This window comes from Phytophthora infestans, genomic scaffold (assembly GCF_000142945.1).
Source record: "Phytophthora infestans T30-4 supercont1.1 genomic scaffold, whole genome shotgun sequence".
Taxonomy (NCBI): Eukaryota; Oomycota; class Peronosporomycetes; order Peronosporales; family Peronosporaceae; genus Phytophthora; species Phytophthora infestans.
Window position 1 is genome coordinate 462,533 of NW_003303758.1, and position 20,340 is coordinate 482,872.

The window sequence follows — 20,340 nt, forward strand, 5'->3', positions numbered from 1 at the left end:
TCGGATTGGTAGAAATGCTTACTGGTGTTTTTGGTGGATTAGAGTGGGGACTCGATCCACAGGTTTGAATTATGACAGACGATGCTCTGTTCGCTATGGAGACGCGCGCCATCCGCGAGGCGCAGTTGGAGACATACACCAGCAACTTGGGGTCTGTGGCATTGGTGCTATCGACATTATTGTGGCTAACTCTCCCGCCGCTATGGAGCGTCGTTAACGGCGATTGGAGCACCGCCATCCTGCCGAGTCTGCTGGCCATCGCAGGTGATATTGGACTTTCATTTCGATTAAATAACACACTGTTAGCTAACATTGAGCTGGTCTGTCTTGAAGGTCATGGTCTGTTTGTACTGTCGGTGTTATTATTGCTGCGGGTGGCGCAAGTGCAGGGAGAGGAGCTGCTTATTCAGTTTAATGCCAAGGTACGCAGAGCTAATAGAAATTGGCGTCTCAAGTAACATTACTGACGGTAGTATTTTTTTAACAGTACTTGGCACGAGTTAGCAAGCCCGAGGCTTCCCATGCCCCGCTGGATCGTACTGCGCAACGTACGTTCCTTTATTAGATGAAATATGGTGGAATGGTTGCTGACTTGTTGCAATGAATGCTAGTGGATGAGGTGATGAAGCTTAATTCTCTACGAGGTCGCTTGTCGGGCAACAAGAATTCTTCGGATGCAAAGGGACAGACTCAGGAAGATCGCTCATTCTTCGACCCTGCGCCAGTGAAGACTGTAGAGGACGGCAAGGCGTATCTTCGTCGCCTTCAAAAGACCCAGAAGCAGAAGGAGGCGGAAGAATCCATGCAGTCCGCTTCAGCTTACGGTATGGAGAACTCGTATCAGAGCGACGCTTTTGGCATCTACGGCAACGCGTCCATGGTGCCTCGTGTGTATCAGGCTTCAGGCTTCGACCCGTACCTTCGCGATGTCAGTATCGGAGACCAAGAAGAGGATCCGTTGCGTACATCCTCGCTTCCGCACATTGCGTGGCAGCAACTCGAAGAGTGGGGAATGGCCATGTTCATGCACTTGTACTGCCGCAACATCCGTCGCTTGCTTGCTTATCACGTGAAGGACGTCGTGGAGGCTTTCCTGGAGAACGCCAACGCTCTCAACGAGTGTGGCGTGATGGCGGATGTTCTGCTGCGTCGCGTCCCATCCCAGGCGTTGCTATGTCCGCCGGGCCAGACGAACCAGATGACCAACGTGTCGCTCTCTGATATGCTGCAGAACCTTGCGAAGAGTCCGTTGTTTTTCAGTAAGGAGCGAGGCGTGTATTTGTTCGAGGAGCACCAAAGTGTACGTTGAAGTGCTTGTGCTTTGTGTTTGTAGAGATCGTACTGACCGTGTGGTGTGAACTTTTACAGTTCGAGAAATACCTGAATGTCGGTGACCCCGGCAGCACGGATTATTCCTCGCTAGAACGTCAGCAGTATGTGCTAGAGCGACTCATCATGTTGTCCAAGGACCGAAGTCTTGATCGATTCCGATGGAACAAAGGATCGGCTTGGAAAGGCAAAGAGTGGACGGAGAACTTGCCAACAGACGCCGAGATCTTGATGAACACGTTCTGCTGCATGTTGGACAACATGTTGCCTGCGGACAACGAGCGTGATCGGCCGTTCTGGAAGTCCTACTACTTCAGCAAGGGCCCCAATCGACCATTCACGCCTCGAGTACGTAGCCGGCTTTTCCTCGTGCAGACAGTGGGGCGCCCACCTCATTTCAAGGCGCTGGTGAAGGGCGCAGTTCGCGAGATCGTACCGGTGCGTTCGAGACACTAAATGCGCCAAGCTCAGTAAGAGTGTACTGATTGAATGGGTTCTCTGTAGGGCGAGGAGAACTGTTTCCACGCAATCGTTGTGTATCTTCACGCAGTGAAGAAGATGAAGGCTGTACGGGATCTTTTGCGCTTGCTGAGTCTTCAACTGTGTCCTAACTCTGTACTTTGCCATGTCTAGGGCTACTTGGAGAGCATCAATCTGCATCGGATCATCGACCAAGTCTTCGACGTGTCCAAGTAACCCACATCCGCAATAAACGCAGCTCAATATGTTGCCTCGCACTCTGCTACTTGTACATGATATCCAGTATTTGCTTTCATGCACCAACTCACCGGACAGGAACGTTCTTGTTGCAGTCCTTTTCATGAGCTTTGAGGTTCTCTCGGGTCTTGAAAGTCTTCTGACGTGTCGCCGGGCAATACGAACATGCGTAGGGCCGCTCGTCTTGATGGCGGCGCTGCCAATGTCGCTTCAAAGTCTGCAGATTCCTCAAGCTCCGACCTGTGGACTCTGCATACTCACACTCTTCCTCAGGGCAGTGTTTGGGTCCAACAGGAAGAGGAACCTGCTCTCCCGTCACCTCTGTCATGGGTCTCTCTGGATGCTGCTTGCCATGAAACGTGAGCTGGTAGAAGTTGGCAAAGCGGTTATGGCAGATGCAGCACTCGAACGGCTTGAACCCATCTCGAAGCATTTCAACTGGAGCAGTCAGCGCAGGCACAGCACTCACAGCACTCACAGTACTGACAGGAATCTCAGTCGGTGGACACGCTACTGTAGCGTCGAGAGAGGTTTGCCCTCGTAGTCTCAGAACCTCAGCCTTCAGCTGCTCGATCTGGTCCTGCTGTGCTCGAATGGTATCTTGAAGGTATCTGTTCTCATCTGACGGTATTTCACCACCGTGACAAGAACCTCCGCGAATTATCGGGTAAAGTGTGCATGCCTCCTCTTCAGCATTCAGTGGACGATCCATCACAGTTCTAGCTGTTCCAGAAGGTGACAGGGAGGTGAGAACAGCTGCTGCTCGGTGAGCTGCATGGACCTTTAGGTGCGCCATCAAGAGCTCACGGACACGAAAATGCTTCCCACATTCTTGACACACGAACGGCGTCGCTGGGGCAGTCTGGACTTGTATTGCGTTAGAGTCAGCTTCGACGTCTACACTGGTAGGGAAGGCGATCTGCGGGACGTGGGTAGAGCGGTGGAAGCGCATCGCAGCACGAGACGAGTAACATTTACTGCAGCCAGGGACGCCGCATACGTAAGGCTTCTCTCCGGTATGAACACGAATGTGCTCCTGTAACGTAGACGCCCTAGCAAAAAGTTTGTTGCACGTCGGACAGCTCAGTTTCTTCTCACCCGTGTGTACAACTGTGTGGTCTCTCAAATGAGCGCTGTCCGTGAACGACTTGCCACAGCCAGGATGCATACAGAGAAAGTTGCGCATCCGCATAGCCCCTGGAATCCGCTTACGCTTCCTGGTGGGAGCCACCGAGGTCGAGGTTGTTATCGCTGCAGCGGGTGGCGGTGGTGGGATCACCAACGGGCGCGTCATGGGTAGCGGCAACGTCGCTAATGTGGAGGTCATGGTCATCGGTGCACCATTAGTACTTGTATTTGCATTCTCCGCAGCAGCAGCACTCAAGCCACCAAGGCTACTGCCAGTCTGTATCATCTCCTGTCTATGTGCAGTCTCCACCATCGTTGCTCTAGTCGACGGGACATTGCTGTAGTGGTAATAATGACTGCCTGCTTCGCTCCCACCAACTTCAGCACTTGGTACATTGGTAGTGCCCGATCCAGGCGCCGAACTTGTCAGCAGAATCCCCAACGGTGGTGGTGGTTGATGTGTTACCGCCGCTAAGTATCTGGGCGTCAACGGAGACGGCGACCATCGTGGCAAGGACACGGACCGGAAGCCTGCAGTCCCTGCAGTCGCCGACGACGCTGGATTCGACACACTGCAAGCAGTTGGATACACTCTCATTGGCTCTACGTCTTCACAGCACACAACCCCAACCAAATTTACCATCAGAATCGTTTGAGTACGTTAGAAATGTAAACGCAAATTGATGCTTTACCTTCATGGGGAAAAGACGCGAGCCCCGGATTGGTTGGTACGGCGCGTTCACGGGAGCCTGAAGCTGAGAAAAGACCGACGGAGCCACGAGGTGCAGGAGAAGTCGTCTGTGCCGGCGTAGACGCCACCAGGGCCGTGTGACGAGCGTCGAGCAGCGGTCTCTCCATGTCGTCGACGAAGAACTGGTCGGCAACAAACTCGGAGCTCCAGAAAGCATTTGATTGGACATAATTGATGAACGGCATACGGTGATTGGTTGAAGGGAATCTATGAAGGCTTTTGCTTAGAAGGCAACTAACGTTAGAAGTCAAGTTCCTTGAGGCCCAGCCACTTGGTCATGTACAGACACGAACGCGGAGAAATGACGTTTCCTTCCTGGCACTGGTCGAACACCTTAAGAAACACCGAGAGCAAGTTTAACGTCAGTAAAGGTAAAAAAAGGAGATAATTGGCTCGAAAGTTTCGACGTACCGGACAGACGCCGCATGGAGTCTCTGACAGGTAGTTAAAGGTCGTGATCTGCTGCGAAACTTTGTACTTGACCTCGTGAGATGCCTGCAAGAAGTTTCCAGGTAAGTGAGACACCGACCACGAAATATTGACAGGCAAACAATGTATTACGTACACCAGGCGTGAGACGCACAGAGCGAACTTCCTCGACGCGACCGTCGTACATGAGCGTCTGGATGATGGAACGGATCTCTTCTGGACCCAGCGCCACCTTGGAAATACCCGAGGCATGCACCTTGTCTGTAATCGCGTTCAACGTGCTCATTCCCGAGGCCTTGATCACTTCGTACACGAACGTGCTGAGTGTGTCAATAAATACGTGATCGAACTCCTGCTCATTGTACCAAGGGCCACCGGTAATTTCCGTCGAGGGCACTACAGGTAGCAACATGCAACAGATTGTAAGCAACACTTTCGACACCTTTTTGAGTCAATATTCCACACAGCGGCTTACCCAGGTCGAAGAGCATATACAGCTTCTTGTTCTTGCTGCTGATTGACTTGACGGACTTGACGAGACGGCGCGTCTCCAGAAGCCGCAGCGTCTTGGTCACAATTTGCTACGTCATTAAGTAAAAACGTCGTTCGTCAGATTTTATCCATACAACTGCTGTACGCCCGCAGTCATGCTGCACACACCTGTGGGATGTTAGTATGCGACTTAATGTCTCTGGTCCAGATGCCCTTGTTGCCTGCGCGCTCGATCTCCTGCAGCACCAAGCGCTGCTCTAACCTGCAGAGCACAAATCCAGATAATTAATATCTCCACTTTTAAATCTCCAACTCGCGTCAAAATGCGCGCATCTAAAGCGTACGTGAGTCCGCGGATGCGTTCAGCTTCTTCGGCATCCACAATGCCATAAGAGAGCACACTACCCTTCTTAAAAATCTTGATCTTGCCCTCGGTCAGCAGAGCGTTGATAACGTCGGGCAACTGGTCATAGCCACCGCCTCCTCCAGCCTGGAAGTATTCGCGCACCTCGGCGTCCGTCACAGGCTCTCGGTAGTTCTTTAGCAGGCCCAGAAACTTGGTCATGACGCTGGGTGCGCCGCTCTTGGACGCGGAAGCCATGGCTGGTCAGGTACTACCACAATAAAGACTGGCAGTGATGATCAAAGAGACACGATGTGTGATTGGATGAAATGAGAATTTACTGCTTCTCATTGGCCATTAAATACGACGCTCTTGCCTTCCAACCAGTCAACTACCAGTGTAGCATTGGTCGTCATGAAGTTCGCGTACCAGTTCCAGCACCTTTGCGGCAGCGTCTACTCGCAGGGTAACGTGACCTTCACGCCCGACGGCAACTCAGTACTCAGCCCCGTGGGCAACCGCATCACCCAGTTTGACCTCGTCAAGTACGTTCACATTGGCAGATTGGCTCACCCAATTCACATACACTAACTTTTTAATTATTGCAGCAATACGTCGCGAACTTTTGCCTTTGAAGCGCGCAAGAATGTGGAACGCATAGCTGTCTCGCACGACTCGCGATTGCTGCTGGCTGTGGACGAGGACGGTCGCTGTTTGTTAGTCAACTTGAAGCGTGGCGCTGTGCTCTACCGATTCCACTTCAAGCAATCCGTCAAAGCCTTGAACTTCAGTCCTGACAACCGCTACATTGCCGTTGCTATCGGCAACAAGGTGCAGCTGTGGCGTACACCGGGCCTAGTGCGCGAGTTCGCTCCGTTCGTGTTGCATCGCACGTACGCTGGACATTACGCTGATGTGGTGAGCGTCTCGTGGTCTCACGATTCCAAGTTCTTCGTCACGGGTGCTGAGGATCTATCGGCGCGTGTGTTCTCCGTGGACCCGTACCCCGGATTTAAGCCATTGACGCTCTCAGGCCACCGCGATGTGGTCGTGGGCGCCTTCTTCGCAGAAGATGACAGATCAATTTTCACAGTTGGACGCGATGGCGGCGCTTTCGAATGGAAATACAAACTGCCAGATGTGGAGATGCTGGAACGGACCTCAGAGGAGAGTGAGGACAACGAAGAAGAGGAGAAGGAGGAGAATAAAGACAAAGAAAGCGACAGCGACGAGAGCGAAAGCGAGGATGAAAGTGCCGGCAAGAAGCGCAAGCGTAAACTGTCCGAAGAGAAGGAATTAATCCCGGAAATTGCCCGTGCTACTAAGTGGTACACGTGCCAGAAGCACGTTCTCAAAATGGACTTCGCCAAGGTGCTGTGCTGCACCTTCCACTCGTCCACAGGAATGCTCGTGGTTGGCTTTGGCAACGGCACGTTCGGTCTGTACGAACTACCGGCATTTGTAAACATCCACACGCTGAGTGTCACGCAGAACGAGCTGGAGACAGTAGCAGTGAACGCCACTGGAGAGTGGCTCGCCTTCGCCTCGCGTAAGCTTGGCCAGCTGCTGGTCTGGGAATGGCGTTCGGAGACGTATGTCCTCAAACAACAAGGACACTACTTCGATCTGAACGCTGCGAGCTACTCACCCGACGGACGCCTACTAGCCACGGGAGCCGACGATGCCAAACTCAAGCTTTGGGACACCAACAGCGGCTTCTGCTATGTCACTTTCACAGAACACGCGGCTCCCGTGACGGCCGTGCAGTTCGCTCCCTCCGGCCAAGCCGTTTTGAGTGCCTCTCTAGACGGTACAGTTCGTGCGTTTGACCTGAACCGATACAAGAACTTCCGCGTCCTGACCACACCAGAACCCACGCAGTTCCTCTCCTTGGCGTTGGATCCGAGTGGCCAGGTCGTGTGCGCTGGTTCGATGGACCCGTTCAACGTGTACGTCTGGTCGCTGCAGACTGGACGACTCACAGACGTGCTCAGTGGCCACACAGGACCCGTGACTTCTCTGTCGTTCTCGCCTTCGTCTTCTGCCGAGCCCATTCTGGCTTCTTCGTCGTGGGACCACACGGTGCGTCTCTGGAATTTGTTTGCCAGCAAGAAGAGCTTCATCGAGCCCCTCGCTCACCCCACAGACGTACTGGCTGTTGCCTTCCGTCCGGATGGAAAGCAGCTCGCTTCAACTACACTTAACGGTGCCATTAACATTTGGGACGTCAAGGATGGCGAGCAAGTTGGCACAATCGATGGCAAGCGTGACATTGCTGGTGGTCGTAAAGAAGGAGACCACATCACAGCGGCGAACAACCAGCTCACCAAACACTTCACGAGTGTTTGCTACTCGGCTGACGGCTTGTTGCTGCTTGCTGGCGGACGCTCTAAATTCGTGTGCATCTACGCAGTGGAGCCGCAGATTTTGCTCAAGAAGTTCCAGATCTCACACAACTTGTCACTTGACGGCATCTTGGAGCAGCTTAACAGCAAGAACGTTACGGAGAGTGGTCTAAGTAAGAGCGAACTGGATGCTCATTTGGACGACTCGGAGGCTTCGGGTCGCAATGCCGGTGACAGTCTCGTGGGTGCGAAGCGTGCCGTTGACCCTGGTAGTCGGCGCAAGAACATGGAGGTGCTGTCTAAGGCGGTTCTGTTCTCCCCGACAGGACGTGCGTGGGCTGCTGCGACCACAGAAGGTCTGCTGATCTATGGACTGGATGAGAGTCTGGCGTTCGACCCGTTTGAGCTGGACGAGGACATCACACCCGAAACCATCACACAGACACTGGCACGACGCGAGTACGCTCGTGCGCTGGTTATGGCGCTGCATCTGAATGAGGAGCCGCTTATTGCTCGATGTGTGGAAGGCGTTCCGATCGCTAGTATTCCTCTAGTGGCACAGACTCTGCGTGGCGAGATGTATCTGCAGCGATTGCTGCAGCTGCTAGCCAAGAGGATGGAGCGTAGTCCGCATCTCGAGTTCTACCTCCAGTGGAGTCTTGCGGTGCTAAACACGCACGGCCAGACTCTGCGCGATGACCCATCGAGCAGTGCCACATGCCTGCCGACCCTGCGTTCACTGCAGAAGAGTATTGCTCGCCATCTGCAGGACCTTGCCAAGATGTACGTTGATCTTCTGTTTGATGCCGATGCTGCCTCGTGTGCTCTTACTGACACTTTGTGTGTGTGTGTTTTTTTTGCAGTTGCGATGACAACCAGTTTACGCTCAGTTACCTCAAGAACCTTAGCAAGATGCAGCAGATGCAGAAGACCCAATAGATGGCAGTGCGCCGGAAGGATCGCTGGTTGTTCCCTGTGGTGTTGAAGAACAGTCTTGACCGCATATAGGTGGAATGGCATGGGATCGTAGTAATAAATAGACTCATTGTGTGCTTCTTCTTCATCATCTGTGCACCTTCAACACCGAACTCTAAACAACTTTTGCGTCCTGTGTGCCGTTGCTCTCTACGTTGCTATCGTCACCAGCTGCAACACTTGGAGTCCACATCTTAATGTCTCGATTGGAACCCGATACCATCAGCGCACTCGTCGGATGAGCCGCAAGTGCGAGCACAGGGTGATCATGACCGGTCAAGACAGAAGACACGTTCTGCGTGTCCACATCCCACATGAAAACTCGGCTATCCTCCGATCCACAAGCCACAACAGGCTGCTGGTTCCATTGCTGCTCCAAGAAGGCGCACTGCATGCTGAACTTGCGATTGACATGGCCGCTGTACGTGCGCACACAGATATCGCGCATGTAATCCCAGAGACGCACCGTGCCATCGAGAGTCGCGCTGAGCACGTAGCGACCATTTGGCGTAAATCTCGCACTGCCCACAGGCGCTGCCGGGTCCGTAACAATTGAACGCAGACACTGACGAGAAGCCACATCCCACACACGCACCAAGCCGTCGTATCCGCCTGTGACCAACAGCGAGCCGTCCGTCGGATGGAACTGCACGCTGACCACTGGCTCCTGATGAGCGCCAATGATGGCGACTGTTCTGCCATTACGGACGTCCCAGAGTCTCACGTTCTCGTCATGAGAACCCGTGGCTACCAGCGATCCCTGAGGATTGAAGGCAACGCAGCTGACAAAACCTTTATGCGACTCGACGGGTGGGTCCGCCGTCACGACTCCAGAACTAATCCCATCCTCGTCCAGCCCTAAGGTCGTAGAGGACCCCTCCAAGAGCGACAACGGAATGGTGAGCGCAGCGTCCAAGCTCCGGTGGGTGGCGCCTAGTGTGGCGAGCGTCTTGGCAGTCTCTACGTCCCATAGTCGTGCCGTGCGGTCGTCCGAAGCCGATGCCAAGTGCCGAGAGTCCGGTGACCAACAGGCTGCAGATACGCCAGCCTCATGTCCATATAGAGAGGCCTTGGGCGACGTCTCCAGCTCGTTTGAGGACGTCAAGCGCCAGATTTTAATCGAGGAATCGGCCGCTGCAGGTGAAAGGCGTTAAGTTAAAAATACATTGAGGTAACAAAATAGAGAGAGAATAGTACGCTCTACATACATGAGGAGGCTAGAAAACCCTCATCAGGTGAGAATGAGAGGCTGGAGATAGGTTTGGCGTGTATGGAGAGCGTCTGATGCGCGCGCCAAGTTGCTGGAGGTGGCGTCATGATCGGAAGTGAAATTTTGACAATTCACGGGTAAAATAACGCTCTTGTTATGAACCGTCACAAAAAATTGGTCTGGACTAAATCAAGGATTATTTTTCGAGATGTGTCACTTTGATATTTTCGCAGAGCTATGGATCGATTCGAGGTGCTGGAAGAGGAGACGCACTATCCTGCGGCGCACCCCAAGAGCCTCGAGAAGCAGGCAGACAACCAGCCAGAAGCGGCGGTCGAAGAGAAGGAGGAGGAGACGCTGGAGCAGCAGCTGGAGCGTCTCGTACTCAGTGTAAAAAGCGACAAAGAAGTCGACGCCTCACAAGCAGAGGAGAAAAATGCTTCTCAAGACAAAACCGAGAATGTGAAGAGGGCGTCGGGTGCGAAAGAGCTCGGCAACAAGTACGTTGACATAACAAACTCTTGTAATAGTACTCCAGGACGAAAAGATCACTGATATTTATTTCTGCTCGCAGATTCTTCTCGCGTGGCAGCTATCTAGACGCCATCGAGTGCTACACGACGGCATTAAAGCTCTGCCCCGCCGATGAGGAGTACGCGTATAATAGGGTACGCTACATTAATGATGTATTGCTTCATTGGTCTGGCAATTAACTGTACTTGCAGGCGGTGTACTTCAGCAATCGGGCGGCATGTCTGATGCGTCTCGGACGGACTGACGAGTCTGTGGACGACTGCACGCAGGCCGTGACGCTGTCGCCTACATACGTGAAGGCGCTTTTGCGACGAGCAGAAGCTTTTGAGAAGCTGGACAAATTGGAAGAGGCCCTGGCAGACTACGACGCCGTGTTGAAGATCGACCCGACGGTGCGCACGGCGGTTAAAAGTCACGAGCGATTGCAGAAGATCGTGCACGAACGGCAGGAGAAGATGAAGGCGGAAATGCTGGACAAACTCAAGGGGTTTGGTAATACGATCCTGGGCAAGTTTGGACTCAGCACCGACAACTTCCAGATGGTGCAGGACCCCGCTACGGGATCGTACAGTGTCAACTTCCAGCAGAACCCAGGACAGCAACAGCAGAAGTGAAGTGACTGATTAGCTACGGACGATGCAGTTTTGCAAGAAAAAAAATGGTCGCCTTCCTTGCTAAAATATCCCAGATCACTTCTTCTTGCCGTTCTTGCCTCCTTTCTTCCCGCCTCCTCCTTTCTTGTTCTTCGCCACCATCTTGACGTATTCTCGACGACAAAGGACCCCGCGGTACACCTTTTGGATTTTGGTGGCTGCGTTGAAAATCATCTGCATCGACATAAAGTGTCAAAAATGCTGAACTGCGCCAGCTAACCACAAACCAACGCACCATTTGCTTCTCTCGCTCTCGAGCCCTGATTTCTTCCAGTACGTGCTCCTCAGCATCGATACGAGATTGCTCCTCATCGATCTATAAACATGCAGCGATGAGACTTCTATTCCCAGTGGTAAGCTTACCAACAGAATCATGTCGACGCTTACCTTCAAAAAGTGCTCATTGAACTGTTCACATTGCTCGCGTTCCTTCCGGAAGGTCTCTGCTAGTGTGAGCAGCTCGGCTCCCATGACCTCCATCTCATTGTCGAATTTGTCCACCACTGCTGCGACCTCGGCGGCCATTTTGCATTTCTTCTTGCGAAGTGCGTCTTCTTCTTCCTGATGCTCCTGAACCATCTTAGCAGCACGCAGCTCTAACGCAGCAGCTTGATCCAGCAACGTCTTCATTTCTTCCGAGTGCTGGTCATGAGCCTTGGCTTGTGCCTCTTTCAGATCACTATCGATCATCGTTAGCTCATGCGATGCGGTCTGTCACGACAGCAAAACGGTGAATGTCACTCTTAGCGTTCAAATAACACGGCCACCTTGTACCTGATTGATTGCGTGCAGCTCACTTCGCAGCTTCTGCACTTGTGCATCCAACAGAGCCACCTCTTCCTCTTTGGTCTTCCGCATCTCCGTTAGCTTCTCGCGAATTGATAACCGTTCATCTTCTGCTTGCTTCATGCGACTTTCAGCCACTGCCATGAGCTCCTTCTTGGACTTGGCATCCTCCAGCGTCTTGTCCAATTGTGTGTGCGTGAGATCTGTCAGCTCAGATAATGCCTTCACCAGCATCTGCAAGTCCTCGGATCGATCGTGAGTTGTTGTGCCCTTATGATAGAGCACCTCCACAGCCACGGGATGTTCGCGCAGGTCTCGACATAGAGCTCTTGCTGTCACCCGAACTTGATCAGCGATGTCACCTTGACGGCTGTCCATTGCTTGCGTAGCCTGTTGATAGAGCTGCTCCCAACGCCAGTGTTCACGCAGCAGTTCGGCTGAGTTGAGGCATCGACTCTCACGCAGTGATTCAAGAAGAGAGTTCTGTGGCTCGAGCGGCACATACGTGAGGTAGTTGAGGCGATCGAGTAGATCGCCCATGACTGCCATCATGCGCTGTGATTCGACATTGGTCAACTTCTGCATGGCGGATCGTAGAGAAAATTTTGAGAATGCTAATGAAAAGACGCGAAACCACGAGCTATTTTCTTTTGCTTCTTGTTATGGTCCTAGGCGATTGCTACTTGTATGAAGACATTGTATTGCTCCTTGCTAAACTGGATCGAAAGAAGAGAGATGTAAGCATTAATTTAGACAGCAGAAGTAAGTAGAGCGCAACATAATTTACGATTATCACGAGTCATTTGAAGCAAAATTACCATTACGTTTTCGTATCTTCAGCTACGCCGACACATTTTGCGACTTACACTCCTGGCCTTCGGCACCGTCAGCAGGAATGTACCAGCAGTGCTTCGTTTGAACTCCACCAGCGGTCGTATCGCTCATGGTCGAGCCAAACGCCCACGATTTGTCAGCCGTGTGGTACTGTACCTTCAGCCATTCCTCCGACGCCTCCAATGAGAAGAAACCGTATTCGTCACCACCGTACGTCCACACGTTTGTAGCATACTTGGCTGCGTACGTCGTGAGACCACTAGCCGACTCCTTCTGGATACCGCCACCAGCTCCGTTCTCCACAAAATGCACACCCAGTGACTCCGAGTAGTCATGCTTCTCACCGTGCGTGTGGCCATAAACCCAGGCGTGGATACCAGAGCCCTCCAGGATATCAAACCACTCCTGCATACCTTTCTCATCGTAGTGTACATGGGGACTGTAGTGGCTGTTGACAATCTTCCACGTTGCAGTGGATGTTGCCACCTTCTCTGCCAGTTGCTTGCGTGAATCATCGCCCCACTCCTTAAACTTGGCAAAGCATGCGTCGTACATGTCCGTGTCACCTCCGGCGCAGAATTCATGTCCACGCGCAACACCCTTGCATGAATCATCGTCACCCTCCGAGTAAGCGAAGCATTGGCAACACACCTGGAGAGCAGCGTGTACGTCAGCATCGCCCGTGTCCACATTGAAGATGTCAACGCTCACACCCGAGTCTTTGTCTTCAATGGAGTAGACGTAGAAGTGGTCCTTCAGCACCCAACGGTTATCGTTAGGACTCGTGTACTCTTGCTGCCACTTAAACTTGTTCTCAAGGCCCTCAACGATATCATCAGCACTTTTGCACTTGGCGTTTTCGTCACCTTTCGAGCAAATGAAGCTGCCACCACCGTAGTCGTGGTTACCCACAACGTTCACGAACGGGATTGACGCTAGGTTGTCGCCACTGAATTTTTTCTCGAAGGTTGTGGTGAAACGAGAATCGCGTCCTTTTGCACTGTTAATACCCGTCCAGTAGAAGTTGTCGCCGTGGCCGAGGATAGCCTTGGGCTTGATGTCGGCGTTGCCCGCTTGAGTGTTCATGAGACTGGCCACGACATCCTCTGCCACAACATCAAAGTTGGTGTAAGTTTCGGAGCGGGTGCAACACGAGTCCTGGTAAATGGTCGTTCCCCAGTCACCGACGGCAAACGCAGCTAGCGAAAACTTCGCAGAAGCCGGGTCAGATGTGATTGAGCTTTCGCGAGAACTTGTGTTGTTGCTCTTTTTGGATGGCTTGCTCCTGCTTCCAGACGAAGTAGTGGTCGAGCTGCCACCAGATACACTAGAACCGGAGCCGGAGTTAGCAGTCCCTGACGACTCTGTGACCGAGCTGCTGCTGTCAGATTGGCGAGTCACTATCACGGCTGCAATGACACCGATCACAGCGATGACTACCACCACGCCGATCAGCTGAGCTTTCTTGGGCAGCATGGTGGTATTATCTTCGGGTGTGGGACCTGTTGGAGTAGTGTGGTTTGTCCTCTACTGACGTGGAAAGCTGAATGCCCCCTCCTCGGCAAAAGCTGGAATGATTGGGGTGAGGACGTTGCCACACAAACACTTGAAAAGCCTATCCCAAACGCAAGCATCTGCACCGTCTGGCTCTCCATATTTTTATCAATTCAATCTCAGATTACCACGGCAGATCTGCACTCAACAAAACGTGAATCTCTTCACCATGAAGTTCACGGGTTCACCTGCTGGTTGTAGACTGGAGCAGATGATGTTCATGCGGTTGTATTCCACCGAATTCGCTTACATTCAGCACCTCTACGAAAATCCATTCAGAATCAGCGTGTCAATCAACATGGACGAGCGCACGCAAGCTTAACAATGCTGGTATTAATATCGTCTGGCAGAGCAAATGTTTCTTTGATGGCCCTTGAGAAAACATTTACTACATATACCACTAGGCATCAAATAACCCTCCTCCTAACAGCTAATAAAATAGTGTTTTTGCGAAACTTAGTTTTTTTTGCGAATTACTGTTCATAGCATGAACTTTTTTTTTTTACCTTTTTAGGGTTATAGTTGTTAATGTGAATAAATGCTATTGATTTGAGCTTGAATTAAGCTAAAATGACTTGGTTTTGATAAAACTACATCTTGCCTTTGATTTTATTCCTGTTCTCATGTCAAGGCGGTTGTTTCATTACCAGTAAGATATTTCATTAAAGAAGTGCATAGAAGACAGAAGGTAATCTTTCTGTCAGACAATACTAATCTATGCTTACGCAAAAGCATGCACAAGCTACGACTGACAAACCGTCAGTCGTCATGGTGGGCTCGTCAGTGATGTCTACTGATGGAGACATACCCATTGACTATGGGTCTGACATCGAAGACGTCTCCATGGAAGACGAGGACATCTCGCCTTCAGCTGCCGACTCTAAGTCGACCGAACCAACACCCGACCCTCCGGTTGGGTCGCGGTGTGGCCGTGGCGATGTTTCGGACGCTCCTGAATCGAAGCGTCCGCGCAATGAAGAAGATGCGCAGTCACCTGTGCCGGTGCCGCCTGCTTCTCCGTGTACTGCACCTGCAGTACGCGCTCCCTGGATGCCAACTGCTATCGAAATCGCTGACGTTCGGCGCGACGTCGCCGCCGCACTCGATTGGATGTACGTGTGCAGCGCCATCAATGATGACGCTGAGGCCGTCGACATGCACTTTGATTCGTCTAAAGGCGCGACTACTACATCGGACTCTTCAATGAGCTCCGATGGAATGCGTCGAAGAAACCTTCGCGCAAAAGCAAAGTGCCTGAGTGGGTGGCACTTTGACAGTCTTGGAACGCATTTGTTGTGAGCTTCAACAACAATGCGAAAGGCTACCGGGAGCGTATTATCGCGGCTCGCCAGCGCTTTAAGACCTTCTCGAAACGTCATCTTGTCGATAGCCTCCATATTGACGCTATGGAAGCGGGAATCCACTGCGCAGTTCCACCTGAAACTGCGTGTTCGCACTGCCGCCTTAGGGCATGCGTTTTTCTGAACGCGATGTTCTCGGGTACACCTCCGTACGTGTACCCGCTTCTCTTCGAGACCTCCGTGCTCAATTTGAGCACCGTGATGCACCCCGTGCTGGTGGCTCTCGCAGTTTTAGTGCAGGCATACTGTCTGCACTCGGTTCTGGGCCTCGTACACCCTCACCATTTCCGAAACGTCCTTCATCAGGACGTCCCGCGGCTCCCATGTATCTCGATGGGGAGGAAATCCTCTCCAACGAATACGAAGACGAGCCTGATCTCGGTTCGTCCTTGGGGCTTCATAGGCCACGACGCTTTCGACAATCCAACGTGCCGTGCGCGTCACGCTGCGACAGTGGCCGGGGCGGAAAGATATCCTCCGTATGGTTAAGCCCAGGTTGATCATGACTCCCGCGCTCTGTAGGACCGTGTCGTCGCTCTGGAACAATCCCAGAACGGCGAGTTCGCAGTCCTGCAGCAGGAGCTGCGCCTACATATGGCGCAGGTCGCTGAGGCTGCTCAGACCGCTTCGAACATCCAAGTCGTACTTGAAACGGAGCTGAGGCACCTGCGCGACCGCGTCGTCGCGCTCGATAAGCTGGCTCACACCGCTTCGTCGTTCTCGATCCATCGAGGCTAGTTAGCTCGTGTTGCTCGTAAACTTCAGCCGCCCGACGTAAAATGTCGGATTGAGTCACAGACTGGACGGTATGTCCAACGTATACGCGTTGCTATGTCGTTCAAGTACTGTGAACTGGCCGATGAAGCCGCTGTATCGGTCAGCAAAGACCACAACGCCAGTCCTCCGCTTGTTGCCTGGCGAAAGACCGTATACAAAGTCCATAGAAATGGACTGCCATCATTCCGACGGTGTCGGTAGTGACTGTAATGGTGCCTGCAAATACGCAGCAGGCTTCACGCGTTGGCACACTTTGCAAGCACGTACGTACTTGCGCACCCACTTGTACTGGTGATCCCAGTACAAGTCTCTCGTGAGAAGAGCGTACGGCCTCTCACGGCTCGGGTGCCCTGCCTTAGGGGCATCATAATACTCGTACGTGATCCGCATCGTCGTCCACTGCGCTGTAAAGCAACAGTCCTTCGTGCAAACGATATCGATGTGCACGAGCTCGCAGATGTGGTGACAATTTCCGACGTGACACGTCAGAAGGTGCTAAGACATAGTCTAGCAGTTGTTTCGCGTCTGCGTCACTCGCATACGCAATCTTCACGTCGTCGATCAATGTCGACGACGGAACCCGTACTCGTTCGACGCCAATTCTATTGACGTCGGCTGCCTTAACGGCATTATCAGGTCGACGCGACAACGCGTCGACCACCACATCCAACCTTCCAGGTTTGTACTCAACCTGGAAGACGTACTCCGCAAAGAACGACAACCATCTTGCCATTCGTTGCGAGGTGTGCGGAGTCTTCACTGCAGTTCGCAGTCAAGCGTGGTTGGCGTAAACCACGAACGGTCTACTCCCAAGTAAATACACTCGAAACTTCGCGAGTGCATACCTCATGGTAAGGATCTCCTTGTCATGTACAGGATAGTTACGCTCGGCTGGCTTCAGCTGACGCGACTGGTAGTAGATCACACGATCACGACATTAGTGCTCGTGCTGCATCAACGCGCATCCGATCGCAAATTTAGACGCGTCACACACGATATGGAATGGGCGATCTTGGTCAGCCACTGTCAAGACCGGCGCCTCAAGCAAGCCCTGGTTGGCTGTATCGAAGGCATGCTCACACTCAGCAGTCCAAATCCACTCAGCCTCCTTTTTCAGAAGCTCTGACAGCGGGCAAATCTTGCCCGCGTAATTCTCAATGTACTTGCACAAGTACGCTGCAAGTCCAAGGAACTGCCTCAGCTCCTTCACGTTGGATGGCGTAGGCCATTCATTGATCGCTCAGACCTTTTTCTGGGTCAGGGCGTACGCCGTTCTTCCCGACGGGTCACCCAAGGACGAGCATCTCGCTCGCCCCGAAGATACATTTCTTCTGGGTTGCAGAGAGCTAATCTTTACGCATAAGCCCTACCAGTTGATGGAGGTGCTCTTTGTGCACCTCAACGTCAGTCTTCCCGGTCACAGCCCGGCTGTCAACGAGCACGTCATTGAAGTAGCTCGGTGCGAATTCACGCACTGAGCTCAATAGATGCGTTACACATCTATTGAAGGTTGCAGGGACGTTCTTTCGTCTCTGCAGCATTACTAGCCACTCCCAAAGCATACCGCTTGGAGTGCTCACCGCCGTGAGAAGGATGCCCATCTCACGCATCAGGATTTGATAGAACCCGTCGCGCAGATCAAGAACACTATCGATGATGCTCCTGTCCATCGAATCGATGATAACATCTTTTCGTGGTATCGGCGTCTGCGCCGATATCGTCGCACCGTTCGGCTTGTTATAAGCATGAACGATGCGCCATCCGCTCTGTGGCTTCTTGACACAGAACGTTGGTGCGCTGTGTGTTTGACCGCTTTCTAGGCATTGATAATGGAGCGAGCGAATCAGACAGCCTCACCAATCGCAGGCCAGGCCCGCTAACGATCGCCTCTCTAAAGGCCGAATACATCACAAAGGACATGATTGGTCGTTTTGCTGACTATTTACTAGTCTACGAGGACCTGGCGTGCAGCACTAGTCTGGATTGTATGAGCTCAGTCCGAGTTTTATTGGAGAGAAAGACCTGTACTAGGCTATTTGATGATAACAAATCGTGGTACAGTCAGCTGCGTAAATCACTCGAGAAAGAATTTTACAACCGCTTGCCTGAGGGCGTCAGGCTCGTGGTCAACAGAGCTCCACTCATGACACCTGAAGACCTTCGTTTGATTGGAGGGGGGTTATTCGCTGACAACACAACTTTGTCGTTGAAGGATAGAACACTTATCAATTTTCACTGGGCTGTTGTTGGAAGAATATCAGACATCACAAATCTGGAGTTTTGCTATCTTCTGTGGGTGAATGATGCAATTCTCATTAATATTGTGCGCAAGAAGGTGGCTGAACAGCAGTCATTATCGATACTTTGCTCAGCGCTAATGTGGGAGATAGACCCTTTTCACAGTCTAGCTACTCAGCTGGCCACTGATCCATTCAACCCGTCGTCTCGAGTCTTCCCACAAGTCGCAATAAGCGAGTCAGGTGAGTGTGGTAGCGCTCACACCAACAAAGTGCTAGCTGCATTGTCAACAAGCTCTAGCTGTGGTGGCCAATTAACGCCTGGCTTACGAACACACTCAGCTCGCCGTGGAGCTGCTACGCATGCTGCATCAAACAGTGGACTGAGTTTAGCTGATGTCGCGCATCGAGGCAAGTGGAGTATGAAGCAGATGATGAAACTATTTGTTTACATTGCGTCTACAACCAAAGGTCACTTAAAAGTAGCCCGAGTTCTTTCTGGGTGGAAGGTTGCAGATGCGGTAGTCCATTCACCCCATCTAGCGCCTGGTTTGTCGAGCCGTGCTGACGCTGACCCAAACGACTCGAATCTACAGCAGAAATTTGCACTTTCCCTCTTTGACAAAGCCTTGGATCGGCTGAAACCACACAAGTTCATCTTCACACTGACGGCTTCGCTACTTATGTATTTTGAGGAGACGTATCGACGGTATCCAGCACGCATTCTTCACAGCAAAATGATTTCGGTGGTAAGGAGTGTCGTGAATGATGGTCAATGTGGAGAAGAGGACGCACTTAATTTGCTTCGTGAGTGGAGTACAGTATTGCTGTGCGAACACGGTTCGTCCAAGATAACGTCCTGTCACTTCCGATTGGCGTCGTCGCAGATAGTTTAACAGATACTGCAAGGGCAGCCCAATTTGTTGGGGTTCATACTTTCAAGGAGACTCTGGCAGGGGGTCCGAAAATGATATTGTTATTTATCGTAGTAGCATCTTCACGATAAATTATCGCGAAGCTAGCTTGTATGTTGGCAATACGTTATGATGCTTTAGCTAGAAGACCAATAAATAATTGAGTTACTGCTGCAATAACCAAGGTTTATTGAATCAATAACAGGTATCTACGCTCGAGTTGCTGTGTCAAGTGTTTGTGCGTCTCAGTAACCAGCATTTTCGCGCAGGAAGAGAATCATTTCTAAAGTGGGAAGTGAGAGAAAAGGAAATGAGTCTGCTGAGATCAGCCGATTCGGCAACAAAACGACTGGTTCGTTGGCGATCGATTGACTGCTGCAGATAACTTCAGGAAACTGTACGCATAAATTACCGTATGTAATATGCAGCCACCATAAATTATGCACGAGCCTAGTTTAGGGTGACAACATAAATAATGTCTGCTTATTTATTGAAATTACTGTGTCGTCAATTTTTTTTTCGGGGGCCCTGGACTCTGGTTGGCACAGTGGCAACGCTGCAAAGTATTGCAGGAGCGACAGAAGAAACTCGACTGCGTCTAAAGGTGGTGGAGGATACTAACGAAAAGCTCGTCGTGGCCAACAAACAGCTTGCGACATCATACAGTAAGCTTGCGGCATCATACGAGCACCTCGTAGCTTCTATTGAGAAATCTATGCAGCGGATGGAAAACACAATTACTGAGCCGGAGAGACGTACAATTGCATCGAATTCCTTGCAGCTACTTCAGCCACCTACATGGCCTAGGACCCTAAACAAACTCGGCGGGGTATCTCTATCCACCCTCATTTGTCAGTACTTAGAGGAAGATCTGGAAGCCGCTCCATACGATCGAAAGAACCGAGCACAAACCGAATGCAAGCGGGCGATGGTAATTGCTTTTGGGGTTATGGGCGACCGTAAGCCCATGC

At 51.8% G+C, this 20,340-nt stretch overlaps 8 protein-coding genes across 8 annotated transcripts; 3 read left to right on the forward strand and 5 right to left on the reverse strand.

The window, feature by feature from the left end:
* Nucleotides 1–68: 68 nt before the first annotated feature.
* PITG_00049 (uncharacterized protein) lies at nt 69–2,066 on the forward strand (the record flags this gene model as incomplete). The annotated part of the gene is made up of 7 exons (XM_002908638.1): nt 69–264; nt 334–422; nt 488–548; nt 612–1,300; nt 1,369–1,767; nt 1,834–1,896; nt 1,963–2,066. 7 exons carry the CDS (start codon nt 96–98, stop codon nt 2,023–2,025), a joined length of 1,533 nt encoding a protein of 510 aa, XP_002908684.1.
* A 47-nt stretch (nt 2,067–2,113) lies between these two features.
* PITG_00050 (uncharacterized protein) lies at nt 2,114–4,032 on the reverse strand (the record flags this gene model as incomplete). Its single annotated transcript, XM_002908639.1, has 6 exons — nt 2,114–2,510; nt 2,556–2,667; nt 2,752–2,908; nt 2,975–3,463; nt 3,509–3,783; nt 3,867–4,032. 6 exons carry the CDS (start codon nt 4,030–4,032, stop codon nt 2,114–2,116), a joined length of 1,596 nt encoding a protein of 531 aa, XP_002908685.1.
* Nucleotides 4,033–4,165: 133 nt separating this feature from the next.
* On the reverse strand, nt 4,166–5,458 carry PITG_00051 (DNA-directed RNA polymerase III subunit RPC6, putative; the record flags this gene model as incomplete). Its single annotated transcript, XM_002908640.1, has 6 exons — nt 4,166–4,258; nt 4,337–4,420; nt 4,491–4,750; nt 4,830–4,935; nt 5,015–5,108; nt 5,191–5,458. 6 exons carry the CDS (start codon nt 5,445–5,447, stop codon nt 4,166–4,168), a joined length of 894 nt encoding a protein of 297 aa, XP_002908686.1.
* Nucleotides 5,459–5,603: 145 nt separating this feature from the next.
* Nucleotides 5,604–8,473, forward strand: PITG_00052 (periodic tryptophan protein 2; the record flags this gene model as incomplete). Its single annotated transcript, XM_002908641.1, has 3 exons — nt 5,604–5,734; nt 5,798–8,317; nt 8,398–8,473. The coding sequence occupies 3 exons, from the start codon at nt 5,604–5,606 to the stop codon at nt 8,471–8,473; spliced, it is 2,727 nt and encodes a 908-aa protein (XP_002908687.1).
* A 103-nt stretch (nt 8,474–8,576) lies between these two features.
* On the reverse strand, nt 8,577–9,826 carry PITG_00053 (WD domain-containing protein; the record flags this gene model as incomplete). Its single annotated transcript, XM_002908642.1, has 3 exons — nt 8,577–8,589; nt 8,701–9,643; nt 9,718–9,826. The coding sequence occupies 3 exons, from the start codon at nt 9,824–9,826 to the stop codon at nt 8,577–8,579; spliced, it is 1,065 nt and encodes a 354-aa protein (XP_002908688.1).
* A 130-nt stretch (nt 9,827–9,956) lies between these two features.
* On the forward strand, nt 9,957–10,867 carry PITG_00054 (Mitochondrial Protein Translocase (MPT) Family; the record flags this gene model as incomplete). Its single annotated transcript, XM_002908643.1, has 3 exons — nt 9,957–10,219; nt 10,294–10,387; nt 10,445–10,867. 3 exons carry the CDS (start codon nt 9,957–9,959, stop codon nt 10,865–10,867), a joined length of 780 nt encoding a protein of 259 aa, XP_002908689.1.
* Nucleotides 10,868–10,942: 75 nt separating this feature from the next.
* PITG_00055 (uncharacterized protein) lies at nt 10,943–12,277 on the reverse strand (the record flags this gene model as incomplete). The annotated part of the gene is made up of 4 exons (XM_002908644.1): nt 10,943–11,080; nt 11,142–11,222; nt 11,294–11,617; nt 11,681–12,277. The coding sequence occupies 4 exons, from the start codon at nt 12,275–12,277 to the stop codon at nt 10,943–10,945; spliced, it is 1,140 nt and encodes a 379-aa protein (XP_002908690.1).
* A 255-nt stretch (nt 12,278–12,532) lies between these two features.
* PITG_00056 (uncharacterized protein) lies at nt 12,533–14,084 on the reverse strand (the record flags this gene model as incomplete). The annotated part of the gene is made up of 1 exon (XM_002908645.1): nt 12,533–14,084. One exon carries the CDS (start codon nt 14,000–14,002, stop codon nt 12,533–12,535), a length of 1,470 nt encoding a protein of 489 aa, XP_002908691.1.
* Between the last annotated feature and the right edge of the window lie 6,256 nt (nt 14,085–20,340).